The following is an 11,412-nucleotide window of genomic DNA, read 5'->3' as shown; positions in this document are numbered from 1 at the left end:
ATCCCCAAACACTGCGTTTGATGATGGTAACAAACATTGAAACTAACATTTATCGTCTCTAACGGTTATCGTGCCTTAACCCAATCAGTTCTATTAAAATGTAAAGAAAATTATTTCAGTTCAAAATAATTGATATATAATCCCTCCGTTTTTTATTACTTGTCATTCTAGAGATAAATTTTTGTTTCCCAATACTTGTCGTTTTAGATTTCCAATGCAAATGTTTGGTAAAAATTTCAATTCTATCCAACTTTATTAATGTTTTGACCAATAAAAAAATTAGAAAATATATTAAAAAGGGATAAAACAGAAAATTTAATGGTTTTCTTAATCTGTGTGAAACAACCTTAAACGACAAGTAATATAAAACGGAGGGAGTATTACCCATATAACTTTGTTAACAAAAGTCTGCGAATTAGAGCATAATTGATCTAGTTTTTTTTCTCCCTCAACTAAAACTTTAATTATCGCAACTTTTTTAGTTTTTTTCCTAGTTCTAAATACATCAAACATATTTATAATAAGCAACTATTTTTGTGATTAATTTATAATGTGAAAATTCTCTGGTTAGATGAATTAATTTTCTTTAGTTTTACAAAATGATTTGTTATTCATAAAACTTATAAATCATATTATTTTATCATTTAATAGATAATTTGTTCATATACTAATTTTTAATGTAACCTATAATTAACAGTTTTTAAATAATAGTCTTTTTTTCTGAGAGAAAAACATTTAATAAAATAAAAAATGAAATAGTGATGAAAAATATATTTCTTTCATTTACAGTTTTAAAATTATTACAAAACTTACTTTTATGTTTATATAATTTTTTTTTTTTTTTTTGTTATAGTGTGACGTGTGCCCCATACTAAAAAGTGTTCTAGATCCGCCACCGATAGTTTTCATAAACCTTTCTTTACATTTTTTTCTGAGTTTTTCGTATTTAGAAAGATGAAAAAAACTATTTCAATCTACTCACTTTAAATGACGATTAATCAAATTTATAATTTGGGTTTTGCTTTTCGACGTCAAAATTCTATAGGGTCCTAAAAGATAGGGCTTCCCTCTACTCTTTTTTTCCTATAAAATCACTCCCATCTCTACACTCACTCTCCACCATCACCTATCTTAAAAATGGAATTGTCAAGCTTTTTGCTCTCTCTCTTACTCTTTCTAGTGTCTCTTTCTCCTCTGCCTCCACTAGTTTCAGCTCATACCACTAACCACGAAGACTTCCTTAGGTGTCTTTCTCACCGCATGAACGACAACACCGTCGGATCCAAAGTCATACACACCTCTAAAGACTCTTCCTTTTTCTCCATCTTAGATTCTTCCATACAAAACCCTAGATTCTCGGTTCCCGAAACACCTAAACCGGTCTCAATCATAACTCCGGTTCAAGCAAGTGACGTTCAAGCCGTGATCAGATGCGCACGGCTGCACGGTATCCATGTAAGGATCCGCAGCGCTGGTCACGCCTGGGAAGGTCTATCTTACGTCGCGTACGACAAACCATTTGTTATCATCGATTTGAGAAAACTTCGGTCTATATCACTTGACGTCCATAACCGGACTGGTTGGGTCCAAACCGGAGCAACCACTGGCGAGTTGTACTTTGAGATTGGGAAAACCGCCAAATCTCTTGCTTTCCCAGCCAGTATTCACCCAACCGTTGGCGTCGGAGGACAGTTTAGCGGAGGAGGTTACGGTACGTTGCTTAGAAAATACGGTTTGGCAGCTGATAACATAATCGATGCACTTGTTGTTGACGCGAGTGGGAGGATACTTGACCGACAAGCAATGGGAGAGGACTACTTCTGGGCGATTCGTGGAGGCGGGGGATCAAGCTTTGGCGTTGTACTGTCATGGAAGATTCAGTTAGTCGAGGTTCCTTCCACTGTAACCGTATTTAAAGTCAAGAAAACATCGAAGAAAGAAGCTGTTAAGGTCATCAACAAGTGGCAGTACGTTGCGGATAAGGTTACTGATGATCTTTTTATCAGTGTAACAATGGAGAGATCGAACGAGAACATGGTGCATGCGTTGTTCACTGGACTTTATCTTGGTTCCGTGAACGATCTTGTGGCCTTGATGGGAGAAAAGTTTCCGGAGTTAACTCTTGAGATTGAAGATTGCAAAGAGATGAGTTGGATTGAGTCTGTACTCTGGTTTGCTGATTTCGCTGAAGGAGAATCACTTGGTGTTCTTGCGAATAGGAAGCGTACATCTCTCTCTTTCAAGGGAAAAGACGATTTCGTTCAAGAACCAATACCCGAGGCTGCAGTTCAAGAGCTATGGAAGCGAATGGAGGCGCCTGAGGCTCGTCTTGCAAAGCTCATACTAACTCCATTTGGTGGGAGAATGAGTGAGATCGCAGAGTACGAAACGCCATTCCCACATCGAGAAGGGAATCTCTATGAGATTCAGTATTTGGCTTTCTGGAGAGAAGAGGAAGACAAGAACAAGGCCGATACAAAGAAGTATCTCCAATGGGTTCAGGGTGTTTACGATCTTATGACTCCTTATGTCTCGAAATCTCCAAGAGGAGCTTATGTCAATTTCTTGGATATGGATTTGGGGATGTATCTTGGAAAAGATAAGACAAAGTACGATGAAGGAAAGAGTTGGGGAGTGAAGTACTTCAAGAACAATTTCGAGAGGTTGGTGAGGGTGAAAACTAGTGTTGATCCAACAGGTTTCTTCTGCAATGAACAGAGCATTCCTCTACTCAAGTCCGTTGACGATATCTGAAAATAGCCTATGAGCTAGTCTTTTAACTGTGAAATCATCTGTTTTTTTTATTGAATACTTGATGATGCTCCAAGTATTCAAGATTTCTCTGTGTGTTTGTGATATAAAGTGTGTCTCGGAATAAAGATTTCATGGTTTAAATGTTTAACTAAAAACAGTTTCTTCAAGAGCAAGCAAGTGTAAGTTCTTCACTTTTATTAAAGAAAACTTGTAGTACTATTTTTTAATACAGGATGATTAAACTTACTCTTCCACAACAATACAATTTATTTCTATATAAACTCTTAAATATCTACCCAAAAAGTCAACAAAGTTTTGGTTACGACTTCAAGACCCACCCGTCGAGCAGGGACGAAAGTCGGCCTTAGGTTTTAAAGTTTAAACATACTGAAACTCACAATACCGAGTCATTAATAATTTGATAAGTTTTCTGGTCCCATGTTCAGGACACATTAATATATCCACATGGTTCAAAAAATTGGATAAGGTGGGCCTCGATTGTAGGAAATCGGTGAATTAAATCGATTAAACTGGTTAAGAGTTCAAAACCGGTAATAATCGGTCAAAGCAGTTTAGTATTTGTTTTCTTTTCGGAAAACACATATTTTCCCTGATATTATACCAGATAGAACCCAAACTTTACCTTCGTTCCAGATGGCTTTCCTGAAATTATTCTCAACCTATATACACCCGACATTGTAATTTAAGTTTTGTATCTTCATAGGATAGAAGCTATCATCTATTTCACCATTGTGATAGGTTTAATTGGTTTACTATTTGTTAAATCGAGTGACAAAGTCTACAAACCAAAGGAAACCTGATTTCAAACCGATTAGAACCCGATTAGAAAACATAACTCCTCAACCGAAATCGGGTTCCTAATCAATTTTGATTTTGAGTTGCAACATACCAGACTTGTTGTAGTTGCAATTGTTTTTGGTTGGACTTGGAGAAGGAGATTCGCAAGCCCACTCGACCAGCCCATGAGAGGTACTCGACCGAGTTGGCAAAGAAGTAAGGCCCATTCGACTCTTATTTCTCTAGAATGATCGAGTGGAGGGAAGAAAAAGAAGAAAAAATTGAATTTTCAAACTTGGGTCAAGGGAGCTCGACCACGTGCTGGTCGAGTGTGGGGTCGAGTGGCAGCAAAAAGCAGGTCAAAGATTCTCATTTCAAATTTGAATGGTATGGACGCTCCACCCTTGTCTTCTTGTCCCCTTAGCTTCTTTAAATAGAGCTTACACGATCCTATACCTCTCACACTCTCTCATTTGCTCAAAACAACTAGAATCAAGTTTTAAAATCTCTCCCAAAGTTCATCATTTGCTCAAGCTTAGCTCTTTTAAGTTTTTGGGTCACTAACCTATTAACCTTAAGCTTTGAGTCTATTCTCTTCAGTTCTGTTCGAAAATGTCTTCAAAGATTACTAGGAAGTCTCAACAAGCGGCTGCAAGCTCCATGGAACGTCGTGATGCTCACCTTGAATCAAGAGGAGAAGCTGGAAGAACCACTCGACGCCCCACTCGATCAAGCACTCGACCGAGTGGTGGTCCGAGTGGCCGGTCGAGTCAGATGTCATGTTCAAGGAACCAGTCAGTTGAGGAAGATCCTGAGAGAACTGAAAGTGAAGAAGAAAGGGAGCCAACTTTTATGGAGTTCATGAGGAGAAACAAGGCAAAAGGGAAGAGGCCAGCAGTTGAGGTTGAACAAGAGGAGATTGAGAGTGAGAGTGAGGAAGAAAGTGAAGAAGAAGAAGGAGAGGATGATGGAGAAGCAGAATCTTGTGGCTTGACAAAGAGGCAACTTTATGAAGCATTCATGAGAATGGAGTTCGTGGGGACTAGATATCCACACAAGGAAACCATGGAGAAGCTAGCAATTGATGAAGATGTGGAGTATCTTTTTGAGAAGAGCAACTTAACCAAGTTCATGGGGCTTTGCATGGAGGGCTACAAAGAAGAGAGTTGTGAGTTTCTTGCCACAGTCAAGCTGCACACATATGCAAGGAAGGATGCTGAGTTTGGAGCTGGTCACATTACCTTCACAATCAAGGGGAAGAAGTATGAGCTTCCAATGAAGAAGATAGCAAATGTGTTTGGTTTTGAAGTTGGGAGTAAAAGGAGCTTGATGATACCTAGAGAAGAGCTCTATTCCATTTGGGAAACCATTGGAGACAACATCACCTATTCATCCTCCAAGACCAAAAGTTCAAAGATAAGAAGCCCAGTCCTAAGGTACTTCCACAAGGCCTTAGCAAACACCTTCTTTGCTAGGAAGGAAACTGAAAATCTCAATGAGGGTGAGTTGAAGATGATTGATATGGCTCTCAATGGAATCATCCTCAAGGCAAGAGATCGAACCATCATTCTTGGGAGCACTGTGGAGACTGACCTTGCAATGGTGCTCATTGACCACATGATATATTTGAGAAGTTGGGTGGGCAAGTTGCAAAACAAATGTTCAAGGGGAGCACTAACCATTAGAGGCATCATCACTCCAATTCTACAAGCTGCCAAGGTCCCACTTAGAGGAGAAAAGGTCTCACCAAGATGGATTGACTCAAGCTACCTCANGTGAGGAAGAAAGTGAAGAAGAAGAAGGAGAGGATGATGGAGAAGCAGAATCTTGTGGCTTGACAAAGAGGCAACTTTATGAAGCATTCATGAGAATGGAGTTCGTGGGGACTAGATATCCACACAAGGAAACCATGGAGAAGCTAGCAATTGATGAAGATGTGGAGTATCTTTTTGAGAAGAGCAACTTAACCAAGTTCATGGGGCTTTGCATGGAGGGCTACAAAGAAGAGAGTTGTGAGTTTCTTGCCACAGTCAAGCTGCACACATATGCAAGGAAGGATGCTGAGTTTGGAGCTGGTCACATTACCTTCACAATCAAGGGGAAGAAGTATGAGCTTCCAATGAAGAAGATAGCAAATGTGTTTGGTTTTGAAGTTGGGAGTAAAAGGAGCTTGATGATACCTAGAGAAGAGCTCTATTCCATTTGGGAAACCATTGGAGACAACATCACCTATTCATCCTCCAAGACCAAAAGTTCAAAGATAAGAAGCCCAGTCCTAAGGTACTTCCACAAGGCCTTAGCAAACACCTTCTTTGCTAGGAAGGAAACTGAAAATCTCAATGAGGGTGAGTTGAAGATGATTGATATGGCTCTCAATGGAATCATCCTCAAGGCAAGAGATCGAACCATCATTCTTGGGAGCACTGTGGAGACTGACCTTGCAATGGTGCTCATTGACCACATGATATATTTGAGAAGTTGGGTGGGCAAGTTGCAAAACAAATGTTCAAGGGGAGCACTAACCATTAGAGGCATCATCACTCCAATTCTACAAGCTGCCAAGGTCCCACTTAGAGGAGAAAAGGTCTCACCAAGATGGATTGACTCAAGCTGCCTCACCTTTACTCTCATATTAGCCAAGGAGATGCATCAAGGAAATCACATTTTCAACTTTGAGCTTCTAACAGTTGGGAAAAAACAGTTGATCTTGCCTAACCAAGAGCTAACCACCATTCAAGAAGGAGCCAACATCGACTTTTAGCCAGCTGATGAGTTCTTGTTTGATGGGATAGTTCAACCTAGAGTTGATGGAGCTGGAGATGTGCAAATGGCTGATGGGGAGGAGCAGTTTTACTTTGAGGATTATGAGCCCAACCCAAGGGATAGTAGAGGAGTGAGGGAGAATAGCAAGAGGTTGACACTTTTGCAAAAGTGGAATACGTGGCATGGGAAGAATTATGAAAAGCTGAAGAAGAAGGTGGGCAACATGACTAAGTCCATCAAGGGCTTAAAGAAGGAAATGGCTGAGTTGAAGACTGGAAATTTTTCACCAACACCATCTAGTCCTTTGAAGAGGAGTAGCTCAACTAAAGCACTTTCAAGAGTTGCAAACCCTGTGGAACCAGCTAGATCTTCAATGTACGAGCCAAATCAGAGGAAGAGGAGTTCAAGTAGCTGAGAACAACAATTTTCAAGGCACTCAACCGGGTCACTCGAGCACCCACTCGACCGAGCACCCCAAATGCACTCGGCTGAGTTCCAGCCCAGATCACCTTATGGCTTCCCACCTCCAGCTGCTTATCCAGGATATCCAGGTTACCCTCCCATCCCACCCTAGTACTTCATGGATCCAGCACTCTTGCACCAGTTCTACCAGCAGCAAGGACAGAATTTTGGAATCTGCAGTCCAGCTCGACCCCCCCACTCGAGCACGTACTCGACCGAGTCCCGGTCGATCGCCATCGTCGAGCTGCCCTAATCTCCATCTCCAAGTCACCAACAAGACCCCAACTACACTTTTGACAGCTTGCAAGAGGATGTAGACAGTTTCTTCTCCAATCCTTAAGGTACCACTATCACCTTCACTTGTAAATACCATTGCATTTGATATTGTGTTTTGTTTTTGATCTTGAATCCTCAATCAAATTTCTTTAACACAGAGGACTGTGTGATTTAAGTTTGGGGGAGGGTTTGAGATAGCATTTGATATTGTGTTTTATCTTCTTATTTCAAATTTTTAGCATCATCATGTTAGCATTTGCATAGCATCTAAGGCATAGAAAAACCCTAAAAATTTGAAATTTTTTTGCAAAAATCTTTATAAGAAAAGAGTGTTCATGTAGTTTGCATTACATATTAGGATCTTGTTTAGCATGTTTCATGTAGGACTGTTAAATATTTGCATTAGGGATCTATGATGAGTTTTGCCTTGTTAGCTTGCTTAATTCACTAGACTAGGATCAATGCCCAAGTTAATAGTACTTTGATGCTAGTTGAGTGGTTAGAAGCATAAGATTGAACCAAGCCTTGAATTCCTACATTGCATTTGGTCTAAATTGACCATGTTGTGATTTGAATGCCATTTCCTACTAATAAGAACCTAATATTGACTTTCAATTATCAATGTGTGCATTGCTTTAAACTCATGGATACTATATACATATTTGGATCATCTTTCTCCTTTTTACCACTCTTGTTGATCCAAGTAGCTGATTAAACCATTAAATCAGTTTCCCTACCTCTTAACCAACCCTTCTTTCAAGCCATGTTTATTCTTGTGTATGTGAGGCCTATTTTTGGGATTGAGCTTGGTAGAAAATGTTAGGTTTGAACTGACAAGAGTAAAGCCTTGTGTAGTTCTAGTTTGCATTTTTCAAACTAGATAGGACTAGGTGGTTCACTTGTTGGGTTTGGGACTTGGCTGTTATGAAAAGAAAAGAGGAAAAAGAGAAAGAAAAAGGGTAGAGTCTTTAAGAGGAGAATGTGTTTAAGCAAAGTCTAGTGAAAGGATGGGAAGTGAAATTTTTTTTTTGAAGATGGTTCTAGTTAAAGGAAAGAAAAGAAAGAAAAGAAAAGTCTAGCAAAATGCTTGTATGTCTTGAGAATAAGAAGAAAAGAGAACCATAGCAATTAAGTAAGAATCCCCCATCCCACTAGAAATATCAAATAAGAAACCTCTCCTAAGACTTGAGAACTAAAAGAGAAAAGGGTGAAAGAGAAGAGAAGAAGTTAAAGGGTAGCACTAGGATCATTTGGGTTTAGATTGTAGGCTGAATACTTTGGGTGCCTTTGGGTAGACAAGGTTTTGTTCTTGTATGTGTCTAAGTGTTCTTACCTTTAGCATTCTTCTAAAGCTCAATCCATATTTTTTTTTTATGAGAGACCACCATTGTCTCAATCTCCAAGCCAAATGAGTTTAAGCATTGCATAGAATTGATTCATGTTCTTGATTAATGAATGTTAAGGGAAATGGTTGATTTGAATGCATGTGAACATCTAAGGCTCAAATCAGTAAAGATTGTGATATGCTTGTCTAAAATCTTTAAGTACAGCTCATTCAACTTGCATCATAGTACTAGTAACTTGGACATTGATTCTAGATGGTCTATTTGCAAGCTTTAGGAGCTGAGATCCCACTTTCAAACCTCACCTATCTTCTTATGTCTTGATTATTTGCTGTAGGTAAATTACCGATGACCCCATTAATCGCCTACACCTTTGATAAAAAAAATAATAATAAGAAAAAAAAAACAAATAAACAAAAGCTCAAAGGAAGATTAAATAAGATAAGTCTGGGGGAGAGAAAGAGTACCACATGTGTTAAAGATATTGTTTTGCTTGTTATGGTATTGTACGGGAATAAGTCTAGAAGGTTCTTGACATTGATCGAATTGATGAGTTCCATCGATGAAGACTTAATAGAGGATGTTGTGAAATTTGGGATGATACAAATGCCAACAGAGAAGTACTTGGTGGTTCGATTTGGATTTATCTGCTAAGCATATGGATTATGGTTTGAATGATCATGGCAATACTTTAAAAAGAAAAGGAGTTTCCGCATTTTCAAACCTTTTCTACAGATTAAGTTCTTGATTTGCTTGAGGGCAAGCAAAAGCTAAGTTTGGGGGAATTGATATATCATGGGTTTTAGGTGTTTTTGGCCATGATATAAGTCTTATCTATAGAGTCTTTTTGGTGTTTTTAGAGTCGTTGAGAGTCTTTACAGGTTTTATAGGATTTAGCATGGATAGGAGCATAATGGAGTTAGATAGAAGGATTTGGAGCACATTAAAGCATTGAGGCTGAGTTGTGAAGTTGGGAGACGAGTTCAGAGCTATGCATCGGTTAATGCAAATGATAGTGTCGATCGATGGAAGTTTTCCCACAAGTTTTGAAGATTTACAAAACTACCCCAAAGTTCTCTATATTTGCATCATTAGTCCCTGTAAGTGTTTTATTAATATAAATAGGTTTTCTAGGTCATTGTTTAGACCAAAGCTTTATTTTTCCCTGCAACTTTTTAGAGAGAAACCCTCAAAGATTTTTAGAGAGCTTTTGGAGAGAAGAATCAAAACTCTTTCAGAGAAGATTCAGAACTCATTTTCTTCTTCTTTTAATCTCTTAATGCTATCTATTTTATTCATGATTTGTGTTCTTACAATTATGTCTGAGTAGATCTGCTTGTTAGGTTTAGGATTTCTCATTAGGGATTTTATGGATTGCTAGATTGATTGATTATTTGGATTCATTATCTTTTGTGATCTTCATCTTTGGTTGTTCTTAATGCTAGATCTTTGATTAGTCATCTGGATTTAGATCTTAGGATTATTGATTGATATGAGAATATAATAGATTTTCCTGAAAAAACCTTTGATGAGCCAAATTACTTCTTGCAAAGATATTTGAATTAGTGATTTTGTGAACTTATCTAAACTTGATTTTATTGCTGATTTTTAACCTAAAATTTTACAAAGAGATTTGCATTTTCTGGTTTTAAACTTAGATAATATTTGCATTGAGAACTGATTTATTTTACAATTATGTTTAGAGTTCAAGAACGGTGCTTAATTATTGAATCTTGCTTGCTTAATTAATTGATCTGATTTACCATGATTTCATGAGAATTTTCCTAGGCCTAGCGTTTCATCCATCTGAATTTACATCTCTTTTATTTTCTGTTTAATCTTGCAATTTAATTACAATATTTTGGTTTAGCATAATTAAAAGATTATTAAATCTATTGTTGCCTACTAGCTGATATCTTCCACCTTTCCATGATAATCTGTTCAATCCTCAAAGGCTTTTAATGATCTGGTTCCTCTCTAATCTTATCGATTGAATACAAACATAAAAGAAAACACATCAAAACTACTAAGAAAATAAAGCATATTGACAAAGGATACCTTAGGGACTTCCTCCCTAGTGAGCTTGTTTAGAGTCACTAAGCTTGACTTTGGTTACCTTCTTAGACTTGGTCTAGATACCAAGGAGGTGATGAAATCCTCCCTGGAACCTCTTGATCACTGTGAAGTTGATCCTTGATCACCTCACCCTTAACACACAAACCATATTTCTTCTTGATTTTGAGCCTTGGTCTTGCTTTCCTCAAAGACCTCTTGTTTAGCTTGACTTGGAGATCCTTAACCATACCAGTTAACTCTTGAACTAAACTCTTAAGCTTTTCCACAGAATCTTCTTGAAGAGAGGGCTTAGCCTTTGGAGTTGCCTCACCACTTAAACCTTCTTGACCACCTTTGTCCTTGATAGTAAAAAGCTGATCATCAATGGTAGGAAGGTTGGTTGGGTTATAGATGTTGAACTTCATAGCTATACCCTCAGCAATGTTCAAAGTCACAAGACCTTCCTAGACATCAATAACTGCTCCAACAGTGCCTCCCAAGAATGATAGGATCTTCAGGCTCCTTGTCCATCTCTAGAGCCACAAAATCAGTGTGAACCCTTGCTCTCGCTATCTTCACTGGAATGTTCTCCAACTTGCCAACCACATCTCTATTTGACCCATCAGCTAGGCATACATGAAGGTTGGTGGACTTGAAGTCAGTGTGCCCAAGCTTTTGAGCTATAGAATAGGGCATCACACTAATAGATGCTTCCAAGTCACATAGGCACTGGTTGTAGTGAAGATAGCTGAGTGTGCAAGGTAGATAGAATGGACCTGGATCCTTAAGCTTAATTGGGATGATAACTCCTCCAAGGTCTTCAAGATCCTTCTCATCTTGAGCTTGAGCCTTCTTCTTTGACAAATCAAGCAAAAAATCCCTATAGAGAGGATATGGTTCATACTGTTCCAAGGCAGGTCCTCTCTCTTCTTCTTGATAAGCAATGATGATCTCTTGTATG

General features: G+C 38.5%; 1 protein-coding gene across 1 annotated transcript; it reads left to right on the top strand.

Annotated features, from left to right (window-relative positions):
* LOC104771614 (cannabidiolic acid synthase-like 1) lies at positions 1,087 to 2,921 on the top strand. Its single transcript, XM_010496167.2, has one exon. The coding sequence runs from the start codon at positions 1,138 to 1,140 to the stop codon at positions 2,752 to 2,754; it is 1,617 nt and encodes a 538-aa protein (XP_010494469.1). The 5' UTR covers positions 1,087 to 1,137; the 3' UTR covers positions 2,755 to 2,921.

Source organism: Camelina sativa, chromosome 20 (genome assembly GCF_000633955.1).
Source record: "Camelina sativa cultivar DH55 chromosome 20, Cs, whole genome shotgun sequence".
In the NCBI taxonomy this organism is placed as follows: Eukaryota; Viridiplantae; Streptophyta; class Magnoliopsida; order Brassicales; family Brassicaceae; genus Camelina; species Camelina sativa.
This window is presented reverse-complemented; position numbering and strand designations above follow the sequence as displayed.

Coding starts and splice junctions, on each gene's coding strand:
- LOC104771614 (XM_010496167.2), top strand. CDS start 1,138: ATGGAATTGTCAAGCTTTTTGCTCTCTCTCTTACTCTTTCTAGTGTCT.